Source organism: Cyprinus carpio, chromosome B4 (assembly GCF_018340385.1).
Source record: "Cyprinus carpio isolate SPL01 chromosome B4, ASM1834038v1, whole genome shotgun sequence".
Taxonomy (NCBI): domain Eukaryota; kingdom Metazoa; phylum Chordata; class Actinopteri; order Cypriniformes; family Cyprinidae; genus Cyprinus; species Cyprinus carpio.
Window position 1 is genome coordinate 525,352 of NC_056600.1, and position 25,627 is coordinate 550,978.

Here is a 25,627-nt window from a genome sequence, read left to right on the forward strand (position 1 = left end):
CTCCACAGTCCAGCTCTCTACACACCACTGCATCATCCAGAACATCTACAGGTTCTCCACAGTCCAGCTCTCTACACACCACTGCAGCTTCAGTCATATCCCAACCAGCACCACACACTGTTCCCCACTGACCTCTTTGAAGAACCTCCACTCTACCAGCACACCGACTGTGACCACCAACCAACCTCACATTCACACTGTCTGTATATTTAACACAAAGAATGAGATATGAAGAGACAGAGGATGGAGGATAAGAAATAGTGGGACTGGGTAGAAACACAGGCACAATAAATGTGAAAACATGGTATATTTTTAAAAATAATTTTACTCAAAATAAAAAAATTCCAACCTGCACACATCAGTCCAACATCATTGTCATGTGAACAGTTGTTTTCATGTGATGGAGATTTTGGACAGAGGTAAATTTGAGACTCATTTCCTCTGCACTGAATCTCTTGTGTCCACATCTGAGTGTCTCCTTTGTCAAAAGCAGCTGCTCCCAGCACCTGTACAGGAGTCCCACAGTCCAGCTCTCTACACACAACCTCTGCATCCTGCTGGTCAAAGACAGTGTCACACACTGACATCCACGTCTGATCATGAAGTATCTAGAACAACACATAACATAAAGAAACCAAAACCAACCCTACTCCTGAACAAAGAAAAAAAAAACATTGGTAACACTTTAAAATAAGGTTCAATTTATTAACATCAGTTAATGCATCAGGTATCATGACAAACAATGTACAGTTCACTGTTAATTTAAAATTCAAAATGCATTGCTCTACGTCCTCCTAGGCTTTCAACCCTTTCAAACCAAAATATTTTGAAGATCAGTCTCATTCACCTGAACAAATGACTCCAGCACCTTTACCACAGCCATATTTACTCCATCCTGAAGACCCACAGTTCTTCAATGTGGATTCTGATCCAGTACACGTGACAATACTCATGGTCAGTCCTGATCCAAAATAAGCATCACCCAGAGCATCTACAGGTTCTCCACAGTCCAGCTCTTTACACACCACTGCAGCATCAACCAAATCCCAACCAACATCACACACTGTTCCCCACTGACCTCTATGATGAACCTCCACTCTACCAGCACAGCTTCTGTGGCCATCAACCAACCTCACATTTGCACGCTCTGTACATTGAACAGATAATGACACAAAGAAATATTGAAGGACAGAGAAAGAGAGAGATAGAGAAAGAGAAGTTAAGATAGCAAAAAGACTCAAAAATGACAAAAAAAAGTTCATTTAAAAAAATATATATTTTACTTAAAGGAAATTCATTCCAACCTGCACAAAACAGCCCAACATCATTGTCACGTGAACAGTTGTTTTCATGTGATAGTGATGTTGGACAGAGGTGAATCTGAGACTCATTTCCTCTGCACTGAATCTCTTGTGTCCACATCTGAGTGTCTCCTTTGTCAAAAGCAGCTGCTCCCAGCACCTGTACAGGAGCCCCACAGTCCAGCTCTCTACACACAACCTCTGCATCCTGCTGGTCAAAGACAGCGTCATACACTGACATCCACGTCTGATCATGAAGTATCTCTAACCTCCCAGAGCAGCGAGAACCTCCAACCAGCCTGACTTCTGAACAAAGGGTGGGGGGCATTGGCAATGCTTTATTATCTGGTTCAGTTTGTTACCATTATGTTAATCATGATAATTAAAATTATTTTAAAATATCCATCAACCTAAGTTAATATTAATTAAGCATAATATTGTTCACTTTTAAATTAATCTTTTTCATCATAATACATACAAACTGACGTTAAAAATGTATATGTACTGTACAAATTAACAATGACCCAGAATAATACACTGTTAAAGTATGATTCTTTCTTAGTTTGCATATTTTAGACCAGTACATTATTTTTCTCATTAAAAAATATTAAATAAATAAAAAATACTGGCACATTTTTAACTAAATAATTCTTGTCTTTGTTGGTCAACCATTAAGCATTATTCATTAATGATTTACAGCAGGTGGCTTATCACTGAGGTCTGATCTGAATGATTCTTAACTTACCAGAGCAGCGAGAACCTCCAACCAGCCGGACTCCTGAAACAAGGAAAAAAAAACATTGGTAACCCACTTCATATTTAAGGGGTTGATTGTTAACATGCCATTAACGCAGTCAGTATCATGAACACAATGTACGGTACACACATTATTTGAAATCATGCATTGATCTAGGTTTATGTTAAATGTACAATCATTTTTTTAACTCATAGTTGTTCATCATGATGTCCAACATGTCCAGATTTGTATAAACTATTCTGCAGCATAAAACAAAGTACAGCCATCACCACCAAAAATTTATTATTACAGAACGACTTTTACAAGAAATGCGGATGCCTCATTTTTTCAGCGGGGGGACCTGCTGCATTTATTAACCTCATTATTAACAGGGTCTAAGTAATGGACCAGAGAGGAATTAAAATAGTGTATAGGACATAGAGGAAAGTGGACTGGCCTCATAAGATGGGGCAGACACACAGACCACACATACACAAAAATCGCGATAAAGCCTAATGGGATTTACTCAAAGAAGGAAATTAGTCCGAGAGCTTTACAGTCCAGTCCATGATCATTGTAATGATAACGGTGTACTTGTCCAACCCTCGTCCAGTTGTACAGAGGTGCGAGTTAAAAAACATGATTAAAGTAGTCCATGTGACATCAGAGGGTCCATTCCTGATCTTTGTTTGGTCCATCATGTTTTAATAGTGCACCTGGAAACCGGCGGAGCAGTCCTGATTCTGCGTTGACACACACCGTACATACTACGATCAGCGCGGAACAAGGTAACTCGCCTGGCTCCTCAGCCAACACGACTGTTCACAGCCGGCAGTTAGGGAACTGACCCCCACCGTCCAGCTCTCTACCCGACGCCACCTCTGCATCCTGCTGGCCCCACGGGAAACACGCAGCGTCACCCATGCATCTCAGCACGTGTACCTGATCCTGCCGTCTCATCCATACCCCCCCCCCGGCAGCGACGAACCTCCACAACCCAGCTACGCGGGTGACCCTCGCCATCCCCGGCTATGGCCCGAAGCACCGACGAGACAGATAAACCACAGACCCGACCCGGCCTCCTTAGGCTAACACAACCAACCCCCCCCCCCACCACCCATTTCACATGTGAAGGAGAGAGCAGCGATATTGTGTGAGCCCCCTTTGTTAACGAGTTAACATCTCATGGACTCGTTTGGCAACCCAGACAAGACACACACTGTGTGTGTTTCCCCATACCCACCGACAATTATTGAAAATCATTCATATGAATCTCGGTAATGTTAAATGTACTAATCATTTTAAACTATAGTTGTCTCATCGATTGTATAATGGAATGATGTATAAAATGATATGGTTAAAATAAATATATCGGGCGTAAAAAAAAGGCTTCATTATTAAAGTCACGCTTTAAAGCCAATGCTGCTTCATTACTTTTTCAGTGACCCCGCATTAGAAATTAGTTAAGGCGCCCCCTCCGTTTCTTTCCACCCAAATATTACAAAATTATGTCCATTAAGTGCACTGTCGCACCAAACACAACTGGAAACTTCCCAAAACGTACCGTGACCTCTGTTCATCTTCAACAAAACAGTTTAAGGTATTTTCGATTTAGTCGAGAGCTTTCCGTCACTCGAGAAAGAGTCAATGTATTCGTACGGTATACTGTCCACGTCCAGAAAGGTAATAAATAAAAAAACATCATAAGTAGCAGTGACATCAGAGGGGTCCGTTAAAATTTTTGAAGCATCTGGAAATCCATTGTGGTAATCAATTTGAGCTCAGAAATACGACTTATACTAGGTTTTAAAAAAGTCTCCCGGCGCGTTGTGATTGTGCGTTCAAAGCCTATGCAGGACGTAGGACCGTATCCGGTTCGCGAACGATTCACTCGTGGAACAGGTGAGTCTTACTTGAAGAAGTTCACCAAACATCGAAATGAAATCGTTCGCGAAACGGATATCGCGTCTACACACTAAGCATTAACGCACAATGCATAAGCTGTTAAATTTTTTAGAAGACAAACGCTGACATAAAGTCTGAGTTTTTGCTATTTTGGAACCCATATCCGTAGTAATCAGCTACTCAAACAGTACAATGACTGAAACGCATCTCTGATAGGTCAAATGGACTAGTGTGACACACGTTTTATCCGACACGTCTGATCCATGAACAGTATACATTAACTCGTTCTCAGAGTCCGGGACAGACCGTTTCTGTCGGACTACAGTCTAAAATTCTTTTAACGAGGAGTGTGATACCGAAGATGAACGCATCTATGGGTTTGTGAAGCCGACATGAGGGTGACCGCGCATATGATGACAAACTGGTTCCATTGATGAGTTGATTCTGATGATCTGTCTAATGTTATGAGAGCTGGGGTAAAAACCGATTAATGATTGGTCAATCATCGCCATGAAGTCATTGGTGAGCTCATAAGAAAAACTTGAAAGTTTGTTCTTCCATACCGTTTTAACAAATCAAAATATACGTTTATTGTTATAATTTCGCTTTATACTTTAATGTTGTTAAGACATTCACATTATACCGGTGATGCACAAAAAAACAGAGTGTTAACCGTTCTTTAAGTATAACCAGAATATGGAATGGTCATCCATTTAACGCTTGCGTTGATCTGGCTGTAAAAAAACCAAAACTCCATCTTCAAATCAGAAGTAAAAGATTTTTTTTACAGTCTATTACTGTTGAGACATAATTCTTCCGGGGAAGGTGGGTCATTGAACTACACGAGGGATCTTCGGTTTCACTCCCGGAGCCGCTCTTCTGATCCAGCATCGTCAGCCATGCTTATCAGTTATGTTTACCAGTTAATTCTGATGGACACACATTTTCTTAAGTTGTAGACTCTGATCCAGTACACATGACAATCTATCAGGATTGGTCTGGATCCTGGTCCAAAGTAAGCATCATCGGTTGACATCTACATGTTCTCCACAGTCCAGTTCTCTACCACGATACCACTGCAACTGCATCAGTGCCCTGTGACGAGCTCACAACCAGACGGCCACCCAGTAGACCAGAAGAGACTGACAAACACACGCTGTACCAGCTAGCGACGCGTAGTGAACCAGCTATTTTTGACTCATCTCACCCTTTACTGCTAGTAGTCACCCTATTCATAGAATGACTTTAACCGTCAGTAACCTGTCAATACATAAATCGGCCCCTACAGTCTGTCCCACCAGGGACATACTTGACTGATGTTTTATAACTTTCAGGACTTGAGCGTACGGACATCAGTCACCTCCAAGCTTGGCACTACCATGAAACATGTATCAAATGGAGGTTGGACCAGACCGAGGTGAATCTGAGACTCGGACCTCTGCATCTGAATCCTCTTGACTCACATCTGACCGTCCTAAACTAGGTTGTCAAAGCACTCTCTCCCACACCTGTACATGAGCCCCCAGAGTCCCACTCTCTCTACACACAACCTCTGCGACCTGCTGTTGAAAAGGCACTGCAATCACCACTGAACTCCACGTCTGACCATCAGTAGCTGCTAAACCTCCCAGTTGCAGTGAGAACCTCGCCAACCAGCTGACTTCTAATAATCCACATGGTAATTCAAAAAAACAGACAACAATACTAACTTAATGGATACTCAATATATGATAACTGATAAATGTAAAATATAAAAACACCAAATAACAAAAATAAAATTATCCCCGTATGTAGCGCAAAGGTTTTACAAAGATTTACTTACCCTCAATACGGACTTTAACCTCGATCAGGATGACTCCAGCATCTTTTATTGATGAGTCACAATGCATGGGTATACGTTTATGGTTTATAATGGTGCCTTTGCGCGTTTCCCGCCTACCCATGGTTCTTCATGGATTCGATCACCAACACAAAACAAGAGGTTAATTCAGATATTTGTACTCTGATCCTCGAATCCCAATGAGGCACCATGCAGACATCCTCATGTTCTGCTCCTCAGTCCATAATCTAATAAACAACACATACTGGCAAATGTCACTCAGCATATTTTCCAGTAACTTCATGCACACTGTGTTTCCCCCCCACTGACATCTATGAAGAACCTCTACTCTAACCAGCACATAAGCGCTGTGACCCCAACCAACCTCCATTCACAGTATCTATTACTGGCCTGAAGACACATGACCAAATAAATGTGGATTATGAAGGAGGTGGGAACGAAGAGAAAAATGAATGCCTATGGTAACAAAGTGGGGCAATTAAAAAAAAAAAAAAGAAAAATTGAACTCTTACAGCGTCCTCTTCAAGAAATTAGCAGTTATCCATGAAAAGTTCATCTAGTATTCCCATAATGTAAATTGATCAACAATAATTAAATTATCACTATATTTTAGATTCATTGCACACCAACTAAAGATTTCAGGTCATTTTATTTGTTTTAATACGATGAGTTTTCTGCATACGCTTCATGAAAACCCATGCCCTTAGCTCAAAAAAATTAGCACTCGTTTCATCCGACCAATAAAAGAAAAGGTTTTGACTACAAACAAAGTCAACCTTCAATAATCTGTTAGTTATGCCTCCATACTTGGTCGGGAACCTTTTTTGCCGAAATGACATGCTTCAGTGCGCGTGGCTCTCTGGAGGGCATCAAGCTCTTCTGGCACTTGCTGCGAGTGTATTCTAGGCCCAGGATTCTTCCGATAGGCGGCTTACCGCTCAGTGGTTGGTCTCATGTAAACATCAGACTTTCTCTTCACATAATCCCACAGAAATCACTATGGGGGTTACAGTTCATGAAGTTGGCAGCCATTGAGCACAGTAATACACGCGTCATTGCACCATAGACCAGTGGAGAGGATCAACTGTGAGCAGTGCCCACACACTAAAGTCGTGGCAAAACAACCCAAATCTTCATCTCCAAAAAGCATCTTTCATTCAGATTGAAGCATTAATTCTATTATAAATATTATATCTAGCTGCATTGACCTGGCCACTTGAATAAACACAGTGACTCAACACAACAGCAAACATGGCACTGAGAACTACTGACTGAAAACAGTTGTTTTCATTTAATGGTGTTGTTGGACAGAGGTGAATCTGAGACTCATTCCTCTGGCATGAATCTCTTGTGTCCACATCTGAGTGTCTCCTTTGTCAAAAGCAGTGCTCCCAGCACCACTGTACAGGAGCCCCACAGTCCAGCTCTCTACACACACCTCTGCATCCTGTGGTCAAAGACGACAGTGTCAAAAGCACACGCCATGTCCACGGCTGATCATGAAGTATCTAAACCTCCCAGAGCAGCTCTGAGAACCTCCAACAGCCTGACTTCTAAAATAAAAACATATGTAAAAGTATTAGAAACCCCTATGCATCTAAGCCGCAAAAAGTGTAAATCACCGATTTTACTTAGAGTATGTGCACAAATTTTGGCCACACTGTTTTTCGCCTCCACAGACTTCCCCTCTGAGCAGATTGACTCCAGCATCTTTATTTATCAGCTGGCTATCTCTTAGTCCATTTGCCCTCTGAGATGTCTAATCCGGCATCCCATCCTCTGACCCACAGTTCATTCAGTGTGGATGGTCTGATCCCCTTACACAATAAGAAAAATCATCCAGAAGATTCGTCCATGGAACCTGGTCTCCAAAGTCGAGCATCACCCAGAGCAAATCTACAGGTCTGGCCACAGTCCAGCTCGTTCCACACCAATTAGCAGCATTCAGCCAAATCCCAGTCATCCTGACATCATAGATGTTCACAGACTGACCTCTATGAAGAAAGCTCTTGTTCTAGACCAGCACAGCGTTTTTTCACCAGCTGTGACCACCAAACCAGCCTCACATTTCACACAATCATATACTGAGCTGAAGCCCATGACAAAAAAGATGAATGGGATTAGAATAATGAGGGTGGGGGTGGACGACATTACATTATGGAATAATGACCATTGTCCACAAATGGCAAACTATTACAAATGGAACACCTAAGCTTTTAAATGTAATATATCTTCATTTTTGTCTCTCTGTATCTATGCAGTGTATCTCTTTATCTATAAGCTTTTATATCAATTAAGCGCAAATCAAAAAAGTATAGAAAAAAAAAATAATCATAATTAAAATGGTGCAGTGCTTGCCCTTTGGGATTCCACCTAAATAAATAATAAACATGAATTAGGAAGTCTTTCATATTTTTATTTATATTATTACTATTATATGAGACACGCACATTAAAGTGACTTAATAAATAAGATTGACTGCTTCTAAGATACCATCTGAAAATACCTTCATCTGTTTCATTCCTTGTGTACTTACCGCTGTGATGAGTATTCAACTGCAAGACAGTAAACATGAACATCAGAGCATCCTTCCCATCATCCTCATCCTCAGCGTGTGATTAACCTCAAACACCCAGAACAAGCTTTCTCCGCTCTGATGATACAGAAGTTAAGGGCATCCTCTCAGCCCCGCTTAATGAGGACCCGAGAGAAAAGAGGCCCAACACCCTCCAATCCACACTCGCTATTACCTTATTAGACACAACAGAGGAAATCATCAAACAAACCTCAGTGACAAATCACGCGGATGCGTTTACGGATTTCTCTCCATATATATCAAAAAATGTCAGTGCTTGAATGAACGCATCCTCCACGGCATATCAAGGACCTCAGTGAGGGGAGGCGCACACCAACAAACACACACACACACACACACACACCACATGTATGATACTTACAGGAGGCAGGAAACTCTCCAGTTTATTTACAGACCCTATCAAAGCCCCCCAACACCTGACAGAGACGAGATAAAGCACTGATAACTAACAGCATTATGCCAATAAAATGTCTATTAGTGTTAGCACGCAACATTAACCACATAAATTAAACTCAACTCAGTAAAAATTAATAAATTGAAAACAGGCCTTTTAAAAAATTACCTAATTTACCTAAATCCACAAGTGGTTTCAGATGGCCCACAAAAAAACCATAAACTGTTCATTTGTGAAGATTAAGCAACCATTTTTGCTTGTTACTATATATCTTTATTGAGGATTTTACAACGTGGACCTGGGCTTTTGTCATCTTGTTAAGTTCTGTTCTGTGAGACCAAGCAGTCTTTTAAGCTACTCAGAAAAAATACAATTGTTATAACAAAACTGATTTTTCTTCTAAAGTGACATGACAGAAAAATGTTCCTCCTACCTGACAGACAGTGGAGAATTCTCTGTTCCCTGGCCCATGGCATATGGCAAAACAACACAAAATGAATTTTTTACCTTCTTTCATTACTACTAAGCAACATGAGTCTGAAACTACCACCCTGTAGAGCTATATGCTGTGGCTGACACCATCTACAGAAAAAGACAGTAATGAAATCATCATCGGATGTGCTCATTCAACATATGTTATTGCTAGATTAGCGCAAGCAAGCGAGAATATCTTCAAATATCATTGTAAGACAAAGTTTTAAAGGGTAAAATAAAAAGGTGCGTTTCAGAAAACATAAGATTTTATGTGTTTGATTTAGTTTTTAAACCACTCTTGTTTGATTCAAAGTCCAGATTAAAAATCCAACCGTGAACATTTAAGTTCTAAAATTATCTTATAATGAATGGCATAAATTGGCGTTACATTTGTTGGTCAAAGTTAATGTAGGCTGTATATCCCCCCCCCCCCAAAATGCCCACTGTCCCCAAGGTGAAGAGGACATCATCACAAACTTGAATTATGTTATGCATAATATATTATCTGACTTCATCATGCTAGTTATGGACTGACTCAGCACCGGATCTTTAAAGGGATAGTTCACTCAAAAATGGAAGTGTGCCCTATAATTTACATTACATTACTTAAAATATTTGCCATACTTGGAATGTAATGGCTTGGTGGTAAGATAAATGTAAAGCATTACAACAGCTGCCTAGTGCATGCCCTTCATTTACTTGCTCAAGTTCTTGTATCAGTGACTTGCTCGCGTAAAAACTCAAATATACCCAACTCAAAGGTTCTCCACTCTCAAACAATGGCCTCGAGTGTGATTCGTAAAACTGGAGCGCCCTCACGTTACACCAATCAAAAACTAGCCCGAGATTTGGCACGCCAACGGGCCTGACGTTGGCCAATGTATCCGGCCCTAGCACAAAACACACTGCATAATTTTAGCATCCTATAAGAATTATTGCTTGTCACACAGTGACGACATGGATCTATAAAACCTTGGCTAACGACAGGGTGTAGACTGTACCATGATGACACCTATTAACTCGTACGCTACGACACAAGTTTTCTATAGAAGAATAAAACGTCATGTGCTAGTGGTGTAAACAAAAAAGAGCAATGGATAAATCACCACTTTAGCAGCTGTAGTTTTATGTGTGCTGAAAAAAGTGGAAGCCGGCAAAAGAGGAACAGATAAGGAGCTTGAGTACGTAGTTTTATGTTTTAGCGCAACCACGATTGTACTCTGATGTGAAAAAGTCAGTTATAACAACTAGGAGGCTTGAGGGTGAGTAAATCCATGGGTGTAAGTTAATTTTTCATTAGGGGGAACTATCCCTTTGAAATCTTTCAGCTCAAGATTAGACTTGTGTTATTATACTTTACCAAGTATAAGTACAGAGCAGTGAGAGATTCTTAACAGTGAGAACAATTTTATCAAAAAACCTATAAAACCATAAAAGTAATTTACCATAGATTTAATGATACAAGTTGGAAAGATTAAAATAATGGCGATTATGTTAGTTTGGCTACTAATCATTTACAGGCAAGATAGCCCTACAAACTATTCTTTGACGTTCTCTATATGCATTTCATCGTGTAATACCGCGAGACTGGACAGTAAAAGACCCTAAAAAAGCGATTACCTGTTTGTTCACCTTTGACCACCAGCAGGGGACTGAATCACACCACTGAAATTGCTGGATAAATCTGATTTTTTATTTTTATTTTCTATCTGTGTGCCTGTCTGCATAACCAAAAATAAAGCAAATCGTAATGTCCAAGTCAATAGTCAAATAAAAACCAGCGTGAATAGCCAGTAACCTAATGCATCATATTTCATCTATCGTGTCAGTCTTTAGTAACTTTAGACTACATACTAAAGGTTTGAACTTCTTTTTTTCTGTTTAACAATTTAGAAAAAAAAAAAAAAAATAAGTCAACAATATTAAAAAAATATTCTAAATTACAACCATGGAATGATCAAAATAATTAATCCAAGATTTAAATTAATCGAGCAATACTATTCAGATTTTCATCATTTATTATCTCATTATTTTATTTTATTGATATTTTTTATTTTTTTTTTGGTATATATTATTTCTCATTCTTAATTAATGTTTTCTGTATTAAGAATAATTCAGGAATCAGGAGTAGAATGATCACTAAAAATGCTGTTTAATAAGTATTTATACGTCCACATATTTTTGTCATATAGCAGACATTTTTTTGGGCGAGACGTGTAGTTCTTGCATCCCACCATGCAACTGTATTCTTATGACAATTGTATTACACTACAACACAGCCAGAGAATAACATTTATGCAAACATCTTATTTTAGGTTGATCATGAATGCTTTCGAACATACATTCAACAAATGTTCAGAAACATATTTGTGCAAGTCATTGTAACTGTAACTATTTGAAAGGAACAAAAAACTTTAAGAGAAGAGTAAATCAAACCACAAATGATTAACCATAGAAATACTTAACCCTAATCCTGATCCATAACCTTCATATTTTAACTAGAATTTATAATGTTAACAGTAGTTCTGTTCATCTACATTTGTGTTCATGAACATTTTAAGCAACATATTAAAGAATATTAGGAGAATCTAAAGCAACCTTTTTTAAAAAAAATGATGAAATACACAGAGGTAGTAGGTGTGGCCATTGAGTCATACGGCCCCTCCCTCATCATTTGACTCCTCCCCCACATCATCATAGTCTGCATTAAAAAAAAAAAAAGTTTAATGTTATGATTTCATCAGAGTTAATTTCATTTAAATCAGCAAATTACTAATATAATCATTTATAATTATAAGTATTTGTCTCTTAAAATAGGTTCTTACAAAAATGATGTTGGAATCATAAGCCAATAAGGTTACCTAACAGGTTTGTCACATCTTCAGTGATACTCCACACATCATCATACTCCTCCTGATCTCCCTCTTTACACATGTACAAAAAAGATAATTAAAATTTTTAATAGACCTTGAACTGGTGTTATGTCATACAGTAGGTCCCTGTCTCCTCATGACAGATTATTAGATTACACCTGATATAGCCATAATAATTTATGAAGGGTATGAACACATTCAAAATATCATAGAAACTAATTTAGTTTATTAAAAAGTTCTTTGTGACTCACCTGTTGCACATTGAGAACATTGTCCATTAATGATGACATCATCATAATTCTCTGGTGTGTCCACTACACACACACACACACACACACACACACACACACACACACACACACACACACACACACACACACACACACACAAACAATACACAGACACAAGCACATATACATTGTAAGATCTTAAATGTAAAGTTAAGCTGATAAAATGACATTATTTTATTTTATCTGAACTGGTCTTCACCTTAAAGAAGTAGGGTGTAAAAATCCATAAGAAAAATAATCCAAAAATAAAATCACCTTTTTCAGTACCACAGTTCTGTCCAGTAGTAACGACTTCATAATATCCCTCTGGTGTGTTGTCTACAAATTTAACACAAAACCATTGTCATCGCACTCAAAACAAACTTGAATGTATTGTATATATCAATATGCACATTGCAGAATTACAGAAAGAGAAATACAACTAAAGTACAGAAGAGCACCAGCACCTGTTTCACAATCTGGTCTTGGTCCACCAGTAAAGATATCCTCATACAATCCTGGTGTGATTTCATTCACCCTCTCTGCAAAATCAAAATAATAATTCTATATATATATAGAATATATATACAGGTGCATCTCAAAAAACTAGAATATCATGAAAAAGTTTTTTTTTTTGTAACATTTCAATAAGTGAAACTTTCATATATTCTAGATTCGTTACATGTAAAGTAAAACATTTCAAAAGTTTTTTTATTGTTTGTTTTAATTTTGATGATCCAGTCTCTCAAAATATTATAATATTTAAATTTAAGTTTCATTAAATGACCATCTCTACAGTAAATTCTGGGTATCACTTGTTCTTTGAAAACACAATAATGGGGAAGACTGCTGACTTGGCAATGGTCCAGAAGACAATCATTCACACCCTCCACAAAGAGGGTAAGTCACAGAAGGCCATTACTGAAAGGGGTGGCTGTTCACAGAGTGCTGTATCAAAGCATATTAAATGGGTCATATGACGTTGATAAAAGAACATTATGTTGTGTATTTGCTGTAATGCAATGTGTTTATGCAGTTTAAGGTTACAAAAACACATTATTTTCCACATAATATACATTATTGTTGCTCCTATATGCCCTGACTTTCTGAAATGCGTCGATTTTTACAAAGCTCATCATTCTGAAAAGTGAGGTGTATGCTGATTAGCCAGCTATCCAGTGCATTGTGATTGGCTGAATACCTCAAGCATGTGACCGAAATGTTACACCACTTACCATACTGTGATGCCGTCTCCCGGCGCGACGAGACAAAACCAATAAAACCCATTACAAACGAGACATTTGTTGCATCCAGTGTGGACATAATTACTGATTATAATGGCTTTAACTGTCTTTTTATGCGTTGCGTTGCGTATTTCGCCGTGTAAACATAAAACCATGTCTGCATTTTTGATCTGAGAAACAACAACCAAAAAGCCTACTCTACTGCTCAAAACGTGTGTTTGAATCATCAGTGGCAAATTCTTTAAATATGAAAACATACTTACACTCTGTGAGTCAGAAGCACCAGACTGTCCTTGCAAAGTTGAAATTGCCCCACTTTATATAAATAGCCTTTGTACATGGACACATTGTAGGTTGCTCTCCCAGGTTCAGTCCTCCATAAAATGTGCTGCACACATCTGAATATTTAGGTTGAACTGTTCTGGAACAGTGTTGTAAATAAAACTTAACCACTGATTTCTGGTTGTGTCCTCTTTTGGAAGGCCAAACAAAGTATTTTCGCCTTTACAGCAAAACAGCGTATCCACGACAAGGTGCCGGCAGCAACAGCGAGAATCAAAGTTACGTTCCAAAGTTCTTCCCACACAGTGACGTAGACTTGTGGTGTGTGTTTAAATGAGGCATTTTAGGAGGCTGTGGATGAGTCTTAACTTTTATAAAGAATATCTCTTTGGGTTTGAGACTTTAGTCTTTGCAACTAATATATGCACAAACAGCTTTCCAGATGTCTTCAGGAAAGGGGCTATCAAGCCAATTCTGAAACAGAAACAATGTCAGAAGTATCTTACCTGGTCTGAGGAAGAACTGAAAAGAACTGGACTGTTGCTCAGTGGTCCAAAGACCTCTTTTCAGATAAAAGTAAATCAAGGTCTGGAGGAAGACTGGAGAGGCACAGAATCCAAGCTGCTTGAAATCCAATGTGAAGTTTCCAAAGTCAGTGATGATTTGGAGAGCCGTGACATCTGCTCGTGTTGGTCCATTGTGTTTTATCAAGTCCAAAGTAAATACAGCCATCTACCAGGAGATTTTGGAGCACTTTATGCTTCCATCTGCTAACAAGCTTTATGGAGATGCTGATTTCCTTTTCCAGTGGCACTTAGCACCTGCCCACAATGCCAAGACCACTTTCAAGTGGTTTGCGCACCATGATATTACTGTTCTTGATTGGCCAGCCAACATGCCTGAACAATACAGAAGAGCTGAAGGCTGCTATTAATGAAACCTGGGCTTCAATAGTGCCTCAGCAGTGCCACAGGCTGATCGCTTCCATACCAAACCACACTGATGCTGTAATTTGTGCTTAAAGGCACAATATGTAAGATTTTTTTATTAAAATATCCAAAACTCACTAGAACAGTGTTATATATTTTGCTGACTTGTGTACTTACATTATCCCAAATGTTTTTTAGAATGTTTAAATACAGAAAAATAAGCAATTTTAACTAGTGACACGGACCGTGTCCATAGTGTCATTGTGTCACCTGCTAATGACATCATAACCCCTCGATTTCCGGTTTTATTTTGTAGAAAACATGAAAACACCAAAGACGCTTTAATATGTTGTGCGTTTTAATAGAGCGGTTACAACCGCACAGAGTAGCATTATAACAGAACTTTCAAATGTATCTAGTATGATAAAACAGTGCTGTTGAAGCAGTCGACTGTGGCATAATAAAAGCTCCGCTGCTTTCGAGCCGTGTGTCACGCTCGTTCAGCGGCCTCGTTTTGCTTCGACAGCTTTCAGACTCACCCTGCTTCATTCTACTACGTTAATAAATCATTATCTTATCCATGTACATGATTTCTGCGTGAGTCCCGTCACATTGCATCGGCTATGAGGATGAAGACAACAATTCCCATGATTCCACACTCAGTCATAGCGTCATCAAACTTTTTTGTTTGTTTTGAAATTGTCCTCTAGCGGTGAAAAATGACATGGTGTGCCTTTAAGGATCCCCAACCAAATACATATATATATATAATCCTGGTGTGATCTCATTCACTATCTTCAAAATTTTAATAATTAAATATATATATATATATATATATATATATATATAGTCAATAATTTCCTGAAATTTCTGAATTTCACAGATTACAGTTATTTAATGAAATTGTTAAAATCACCTCTCTAACCTGTGAGAAGCTCATCAGTGTCTTCAGAGATGAGACTCCCTGTTAAGGCAGAGCAGAACAATCAGAAATGTTTTTTTTTTTATTTCATCTTTGTAGGATTCAGCTTTGCAAGATGTTTTGAAAGTTAAAATCAACAACTTGATCTTTATACAACATGAGGTGCCAAGCTGATTTCAACATTGTAAGGGTAATGATTATGTGCTAGCAATCGAGGAGAAGTAAACACTGTAGAGTCCCTTTGAATCAGTACACAGTTACAGTTACGTTCTGTCATGATGCCTCACCTCTATGAGTTAATTGATTGTGTCTGTGATAAATTTCCTCATATACTGGCTCATTCTGAGACTGAGTCCTGTGTAGTCCTGTGTACCAGTCAGAGAGAGCTGTGAGTGTAGACAGACAAACCTGCTGTCAGTTCACAACACATGACTGATCACACACTGAATAAGACACAATATGACAGTCTCTGGATCTCTCCTACCTCTCCTCATCACTCTGTTCTGCTGAATCAGTATAAGAAGTGGCACTAAGAGCAGTAAGAGCACAACTCCCAGAACAATCACAAGCACTGGGGGGGCAGAGAGAGACGCTGCTGGAGGAGTTTGTGGAGGAGAGACTGATGTTAAGCGCACTGGAGGAGAAACTGATGTTGTTGTGGCAGGAGCAGTGGACACTGACAAATCTGACAATGAAAAAAATGCTGAAATTATAATCAGTTCATGCAAATGTCTTGAATATACAAATGTTTTCACTTTAAAATGAAGAACTGAATAATATTCCTCAGTGTTTGCTGTGACCTGCACAGGTGAGTCCAGCGTGCTCTTTGTGGGAGCAGTCAGTGTGGTTTTTCAGGGAGAGAGGACAGTCCCACAGGTGAATCTCATTCCCTCTGCACTCGACTCTGTTCAGCCACACAACACCTTCACCAGCACCAAAGACTGAATTCCCATCAGCCCTCAGTGCTACTCCACAACCCAGCTGCCTGCAGACCACCTGAGCATCGCTGATGTCCCACTGATCATCACAGACTGAGCCCCACACAGCGTTATGATACACCTCCAGCCTCCCAGAGCACCGGCCCTTACCTCCACTCAGTCTGAGAGGAACATGATCTAAAACACATATCAAACAGCATGGACCAGATTCAGCACAACATTGTCATAAACCTCATGTTATTTTCTGTATTATTAACTGTTTTAAATCCCTCTGTGCATTCTATTCTAGAGCCCTCTGCTTCTCTCTGTGACAACTTTGGGAAGTTGTTGTTGTTGTTTTTGTTGTTGTTGTTGTTGTTCACAACATTAAGATCCTATCTGCCTAATTCAGTGTACACTTTGCATCAATCCTTGGGCCAGTATTGTTTATCCTGTACATGCTAATTATGCCTTCTATTTTTAACAAATATAGAGTATCCTTTCATCTACAGTATATGCTGATGATACTCATATCTATTTTCCCTTAAAGCATAAAAATGGTTTTCAATGACCGTTGGCCTGTTTAGAAGAACTTAAGCTTTGGCAGTCAAGTAATTTTCTACATTTGAATGAAAATAAAACCAAAATAATTCTATTTGGGCCCAAGGAATATGGTGTGCTAGATGTTGACCATAACTTTGTGGCCCCATATGAAACTCTGGAATTTCTGTTTGATCATAACTTAAAATTTGACAAACAGATCATTACTGTTGCAAAAATCATGCTTTTTTCATCTTTGTCAACTTTCTAACATGAAACCCTTTTATCATAGATTAACTTCCAAATGGTGATTCATACTTTTGTAAAGAATATTGTAATTATTTTTATTACACCGTTTCAGCCTTCCTCCTCTGACCTACAGCTAGTGCAAAAGTCAGCTGCTAGACTTCTCTCTGGGACCCACAAGAATGAGCCAGTGACTCCTATTTTATCTACACTGCACCAGTCCCCTATCAAATACTGAATTGGTTTTAAAATTATATTATTTGTTTATAAATCCCTCAACAATTTTGCCTGTCAATACCAGTATGAATATTGTTTTAGTATTGTTGTGGTTTAAAATTGGTAATCTTGTTTTTATTTATTTATTTATTTATTTATTTAAGTTTTACTCTATTCTGTACAGCACTTTGGTCAACCTCGGTTGTTTTTAAATGTACTATATAAATAAATATTGTAATGCATTGTATTTACAACAAAAAACACACAGAGAAGGAAGTTTAACTGCACATATAGTAAGAATACTGTAATCAATGTTAGCAATCTAAAAATGCAAAACAAATGACTGGCAGAAAGCACCTCGTATTTCTTATTGGTGAAGTGTATTCTTTGTTGTTTACAGAGTCAAAGGTATTCTATAGTCTTTGGTCAAGGGCTGTCACAGTACGAATAATGGAACTCATTATTATTATTTTGAAAGATATGTCAGCTAGTCAGTTTTATATGTGGTAAAAGTAATAAATATTTCAACCAATTTGTTGTCAAATAAACTTACTTGAACACTTTCTCTGGTAAGATGATGCTGAACATGTCAGATGACTCCGCAGAGACTCTTGACTTTCCTCCTCTGAGATTATAACATGATCACAGTTTCATGAAAATAATTTTAAATAATTCATCCAGTGTTTCATGTTTCTTTATATTTACAGAAATATCACTGAGTTTAAATGGTTTAAAATTTTACCTGAGCAAGTGATCTTGGACACCTCGTTATCACAGTTATTCTGCCCCCAGGGTGATGATGGACACTGCCATAAAGTGGAATCATGTCGTCGACATTTAAAATAATCCAGCCAGTTATGAGGCTTCAGTCCCACTGAATATCTGGGTTCACTGCCAGATCTTCCACAGTTCAGCTCTTGACAGATCAGACTCGCTGTGTCTCTGTCCATCTGGTTGTAACACACATTTCCCCAGGATCCATTGTAGAAAACTTCCACATTCCCTTCACAGCCCTCAGTTAACCTGATCTCTTTAAATTCTAGATGGAAAAGAAAGGGAATTAATTTATATATATATATATATATATATATATATATATATATATATATATATATATATACACACACACACACACAGGGGTTAAAGTGGGCACGTCAAGATAAATTAATAAATAAATAGATTCATTAATATCAATGATAGAGCAATGGTAGGCAATAGTTAAAAAAATGTTACGTGTGCACTGTCAAATTGAAGCCAGCCTGGTGCTTCTGATCTGAAGGAGTCTTTTTGCATCAAGTAATATCACCCCCTGGCCCTGCCTTCACAAACTCACCTCCCGATGTGTGTTATGTTCCAATGATCACTCTATCAATGATCGCTCTATCATTGGTAATATCATTAGAAAATACGGGATTAGTTTCCACTGTTATGCTGATGATACTCAACTATATATCTCAACAAGACCAGGTGAAACTTCAAAACTATCTAAGCTAACAGAGTGTGTTAAAAATGTAAAAGATTGGATGACCAATAATTTTCTCCTATTAAATTCAGATAAGACAGAGATATTACTTATTGGACCAGAAAACATTACGCAGAATCTCGTAGATTACAATTTTCAATTAGACGGATGTACTGTTACTTCCTCTACAGTCAAAAATCTGGGTGTTATATTAGACAGTAACTTATCTTTTGAAAATCATATTTCCCATGTTACAAAAACAGCATTCTTCCATCTTAGAAACATTGCCAAGCTACGAAACGTTACCTGTTTCTGATGCAGAAAAGCTAGTTCATGCATTCATGACCTCTAGACTGGACTATTGTAATGCACTTCTAGGTGGTTGTCCTGCATCTCAATAAACAAGCTACAGGTAGTCCAAAATGCAGAGGCTAGAGTCCTTACCAGGTCAAGAAAATATGATCATATTACCCCAATACTACAGTCTCTGCACTGGCTACCTATTAATTTCCGTATCAGTTACAAAATATTATTACTTACTTATAAGACCCTTAATGGCTTAGCTCCTGCATACCTAGCTAGTCTTCTACCACGCTACAATCCATCACGCTCCCTAAGGTCACAAAATGCTGGAATTTTGATAGTACCTAGGATAGCAAAGTCCACTAAAGGAGGTAGAGCTTTTTCTCATGTGGCTCCCAAACTCTGGAATAGCCTTCCTGATAATGTTCGGGGTTCAGACACACTTCCTCTGTTTAAATCTAGATTAAAAACACACCTTTTTGGCCAAGCATTCAAATAATGCATCTCATAATTTTGGACTGCAGTTATATCTGATCAAATGCGCATTATTATTCTTTAACTTGGGTTAAACTAATTAATTTTACTTGGCTGGAACAGCAGCTACGGTAATTATGTCTCTATTTGTTTCTCTGCTTTGCCACAGGATTTACATCCCGTGGTAACTAGGATTTACACAAGCTCCAGTCTGGATCCAGAACACCTGAGAAGAGATGATGCCAGCCCCTCAGAGGACCTCAGATGATGCTAACCCTGAAACAACATACAGAACTACCAAATTTTGCTCCAAGTTTGATTGCATAATTGCTGTTAATAGTGTTAATCGTCTGTTTGTATGTCTTTGATTGATTTTTCTGAACATTTCTGCCGTATACACATAAACTGACAGTCACCACTGATAAGCTACTACTAAATATTGTAGAAACTTAATTTTCTGTAAAGTTGCTTTGCAATGATTTGTATCGTAAAAAGCGCTATACAAATAAACTTGAATTGAATTGAATTATGTTCTCAGTCACGGTTCTCCTGTCTGATTTGAGGGCATCGCCGGTTCAACGCAAGTCGTGGTGTTTACAGTTGCTGTTCTAGCCATAGCTAGTGGATGTTGCAGTGGAGTTAAAAGTCTAAGGTGAAGTAGGCTAATGTCAAATTTCCATAATTTAGACAGGGCAACAAAACACAAGTTAAAGAACGAGCAAGGCTCCGAGTTAGACTATTATTTGCAGGGCGGTATGGCTCTGTTCATCAGCTAGTCAATGAGGAATTCACCAAGGATATTTTCGTAAACAAAAACTGAAACTAAGGCTTAAACTATTGGTCAAATTTTTTTTTTCGTAAACTGGAATAATAAAAAAAAAAAAAAAATCACAATAAATGAAAAACGAAACGAAACTAACAACAGTTACTGAAATAAAATACTAATTAGCAAAAATCAGTAAACGTTTTCGTTATTAGCTAATAAGCTCTTTACTGTGGCGGAAAATCTGGCCTGTGGCTGTTTAGGGAAATGCCTGTTTGCGCGTGAAGTTGCTGAGGCGATTAACCGCTCAATGAAGGACCGTAACCTTGAACATATCGCTAACGTTGTTAGTCCTAAGCGGCTGATCATAAAGGATGCGTCTGTGGCAGTGAAATGGAAAATAAAACAGGTAATGAGACAGAAGTTGAACTTTAAACTTGAGCGCTGCATTTTTAGTTTCTTGTGCGAGACGCGGGTGCAAAAGCAAAACAAGTCCGTCAAGCACAAAAAAACTTTATTGTAGCCTAATACTACTGTATGTTTGAGATGTCATATTTTCACGAAGGTTGACAGGCTGAAATGTGCTGTTATTATCTTTGTTTTTTACAAAACATTGCTAATAATATTATCATCCATGTGGAGAGACATTTCCCCACAATGTAGAGAATACCAGGACAACACACACACACACGCATACACAAACAGACAGACACAAACGATTTCATCTTTAATATGAATTATTTTGTCTGAATTTTTCATAGTTTTTACTTGTATGCCTTTAAGTTGCATTTATTTATTTTTTTGTTCAATCTCAAACCATTATTTTATTTTTATTATTAAGATGTCTGCACAAGAGTTAACTAATCTGTGCAAAAAATTAAACTTTGATGAAATTAAATGTCTTGCTTTGGTCTTCACTGGAAGTGTTCTGTTTGCTCTGCTAAACTACAGTCCTGGCCAAAAGTTTTGAGAATTACATAAATATTGGAAATTGGAAAAGTTGCTGCTTAAGTTTTTATAATAGCAATTTGCATATACTCCAGAATGTTATGAAAAGTGATCAGATGAATTGCATAGTCCTTCTTTGCCATGAAAATTAACTTAATCCCAAAAAAACCTTTCCACTGCATTTCATTGCTGTCATTAAAGGACCTGCTGAGATCATTTCAGTAATCATCTTGTTAACTCAGGAGAGAATGTTGACGAGCACAAGGCTGGAGATCATTATGTCAGGCTGATTGGGTTAGAATGGCAGACTTGACATGTTAAAAGGAGGGTGATGCTTGAAATCATTGTTCTTCCATTGTTAACCATGGTGACCTGCAAAGAAAACATGTGCAGCCATCATTGCGTTGCATAAAAATGGCTTCACAGGCAAGGATATTGTGGCTACTAAGATTGCACCTAAATCAACAATTTATAGGTTCATCAAGAACTTCAAGGAAAGAGGTTCAATTCTTGTAAAGAAGGCTTCAGGGCGTCCAAGAAAGTCCAGGATCGTCTCCTAAAGAGGATTCAGCTGCGGGATCAGAGTGCCACCAGTGCAGAGCTTACTCAGGGAATGGCAGCAGGCAGGTGTGAGCGCATCTGCACGCACAGTGAGGCGAAGACTTTTGGAAGATGGCCTGGTGTCAAGAAAGGCAGCAAAGAAGCCACTTCTCTCCAAAAAAAACATCAGGGACAGATTGATCTTCTGCAGAATGTATAGTGAATGGACTGCTGAGGACTGGGGCAAAGTCATATTCTCCGATGAAGCCCCTTTCCGATTGTTTGGGGCATCTGGAAAAAGGCTTGTCCGGAGAAGAAAAGGTGAGCGCTACCATCAGTCCTGTGTCATGCCAACAGTAAAGCATCCTGACACCATTCATGTGTGGGGTTGCTTCTCATCCAAGGGAGTGGGCTCACTCACAATTCTGCCCAAAAACACAGCCATGAATAAAGAATGGTACCAAAACACCCTCCAACAGCAACTTCTTCCAACAACCCAACAACAGTTTGGTAAAGAACAATGCATTTTCCAGCACCATGGAGCACCGTGCCATAAGGCAAAAGGTGATAACTAAGTGGCTCGGGGACCAGAATGTTGAAATTTTGGGTCAATGGCCTGGAAACTCCCCAGATCTTAATCCCATTGAGAACTTGTGGTCAATCCTCAAGAAGCGGGTGGACAAACAAAAACCACTAATTCTGACAAACTCCAAGAAGTTATTATGAAAGAATGGGTTGCTATCAGTCAGGATTTGGCCCAGAAGTTGATTGAGAGCATGCCCAGTCGAATTGCAGAGGTCCTGAAAAAGAAGGGCCAACACTGCAAATACTGACTCTTTGCATAAATGTCATGTAATTTTCGATAAAAGCCTTTGAAACGTATGAAGTGCTTGTAATTATATTTCAGTACATCACAGAAACAACTGAAACAAAGATCTAAAAGCAGTTTAGCAGCAAACTTTTGAAAACTAATATTTATGTAATTCTCAAAAACTTTTGGCCACGACTGTATAATTACTAATAAAATAATATAATATTATTACAACAAAAAAAAAAAAAAAAAAAAAAAAAATAAAAAAAAAACTGAAATGAAATTTCAAAACAAAAAAAAAAATAAACTAAAACTAACAAAACCATTGATGAAACTAACTAAAACTAAACTGAAATTTAAAACAAAACTGAAAACGATGTTAAAATAAAAACTAATCTAAAAATGCAAAACTATCATTACCTTGATATGATCACACAGCCTGTCCACAAAGAAAACCAGTGCAAATCAAGTCACAGTACCAGTCAATATGGGACCAATTTTGAGTGGATGTGAGAATAGCCACAATATTTGGACCATCATACATTGTTGTTTGTTGTTGCTATTGTTTCTTATGTTTTATGATGCATCAAAACTTTTGATTCTGCATTTTGACTCTGCAATAGGTCTATCTAGGTTGTGGTTTATTTTTGTTATAGTTGTCTTCAGCCATTTTGGTATGTTAAATTTGATTCAGTTTTGGACTTCCCATTTTTATGTTTAAATTTACATTGTGATAAACAAGGTTGTGTTCCATATTGTGGTGTTCAGCAAGTTTATGGACAAAAATAAAAAAAAAAAAATTACCAAACAAATAACCACAGTGACACTTCTCACAACAAAGACACTCTTGTCCCAAAAATTATTTCTATACCATGATACTCAATATGTTGTCCCATGGCGAGTAATTTTTCCCTGTTGCACCTACACAAAATTTGAGGGTTCCCCCACCTGCCAAATCCCACTTTAACCACTGTATATGTATATTATATGTGCTCCTGTAGCTCAAGTGGTAGAGCATTGCGTTAACAAGTGCAAGATTGGGGGTTTGATTCCCCGGGAACACATGATAGGTGAAAAAATATAGCTAAAATTAACAATAACCCACATAAAATAAAAACTTATACAAATGTAATTCATTAATTACTTTCAATATATATATATATATATATATATATATATATATATATATATATATTAGAGCTTTTAAGAAATATTATTTTGGGGGGAAAAATAAACTGTATTTCCCTGCCAGACGATAAAAACATTTCAATAACAAATAGATCTAAATTTTACAATTTGCAATTGTAAGATGCATGTCTTTTATTAACTAAAAAGAACAGACTCAGAGTCATTCATTTGAGAATTGGATTAAAATATGTGTTCCGATATGAATAGTTAGCAGCAGTGTTGCATCTCGGAATAAGGAGAACTTTGTCGAGTGTTTCAGTACTGTATTCCAGCTACACTAGAAAAATGCATGTGCATGAACCCTCAATTCTTTCGGAATTCTTTTAAAAATGCATACAAACATTTTTCAACCCTGTTCTTAATGTGTATAATGCAAACACAATGGATATTGCTAATCATGAGTGCAATTTATGGGTTGTGATGGAGAGACTGAAAATATCTACAGTACCATCACGAGTTTCACTGGTAATGTTAGTGCAAATGTGTTGGTTTATTCGTTCTCTTTTTAATTGTATTTATTTACTTAAACTTGTCTCTAAATCATGCATATAATGAGAGTTGAAAGGCAAGAGATTTTTATTTAAAAAATGGTATGTTCCAATTTGGGAAGAGTGGGAAAAAAGGTGTATTTAAGATGGCCGCCACTAGAAGTTGGGGGTGAACAGAGAGAGAGCTTGGACATGATTGTGGTGCTGTGTAGCAAGGGAAACTCCAGCCTCAATATTGTAGAGGGGAGTTGGTACTGTTTTTAGTACTTGCAGTTCTAGTTTTAGACTGTTTTTATTACAATCTTTGTTTTAAGCTCTTATACCTATTTATTTGCCTATTTTGCACACCTGCTTAAATAAATAAACCCTTTGGACCCCAAGTTTGCTAGTGATCCTCCTTGTGACTGCTTGGATCGTTATCACACGGGTTATTAAAATGTTATTATTTAAATTATGGTTTACAGTTTACCTGAGCACACAACTCCTACATCCTCCTTGTGCTGACAGTCATGTTTTCCCCAGCCTGGAGAAGAGCAGCTCCACAGGGACGTCTCATTCCCCTCACACTCCACCTCATCCAGCCATATGGGTCCAGAACCAGGACCAAACCAGGCTGGTACCTGCTGGTTACTGAGGGCCACTCCACACTGCAGCTGTCTGCACACCACATGGGCATCTTTAATATCCCAGGAGTCATCACACACTGTCCCCCATGAGCCGCTGTGAAAAACCTCCAGCCTCCCTGCACAGTCTCCCCCAGAACCCACCAGCCTGATGGACCCTCGACCTGATATTCAGAGAAAGAAAAACACATTATTCATCATGAACAAATGAAGAATCTGTCCAGATGTTGTTCTTCTCACCAAGGCAGGTGATGTACAGCTGTTGTGTGGAGCTGCAGTTGAGAGTTTGTGGAGAGCTGCAGTTCCCCAGATGAGCTTCACTCCCAGAGCACTGGAAGCCTGT

At 38.3% G+C, this 25,627-nt stretch overlaps 1 protein-coding gene and 1 long non-coding RNA gene across 2 annotated transcripts; both read right to left on the reverse strand.

The window, feature by feature from the left end:
• Positions 1-11,855: 11,855 nt before the first annotated feature.
• Positions 11,856-12,158, reverse strand: LOC122136959. Its single transcript, XR_006154439.1, has 2 exons — positions 12,108-12,158; positions 11,856-11,947 (listed from the first exon to the last, which is right to left on the reverse strand). It is a non-coding gene; the product is annotated as an uncharacterized LOC122136959 (long non-coding RNA).
• Positions 12,159-17,361: 5,203 nt separating this feature from the next.
• On the reverse strand, positions 17,362-25,431 carry LOC109075548 (scavenger receptor cysteine-rich type 1 protein M130-like; the record flags this gene model as incomplete). The annotated part of the gene is made up of 4 exons (XM_042722594.1): positions 17,362-17,423; positions 18,238-18,309; positions 18,427-18,723; positions 25,131-25,431. Coding segments are annotated over 4 exons (732 nt in total), but the record flags the coding sequence as incomplete, so codon positions are not given.
• Between the last annotated feature and the right edge of the window lie 196 nt (positions 25,432-25,627).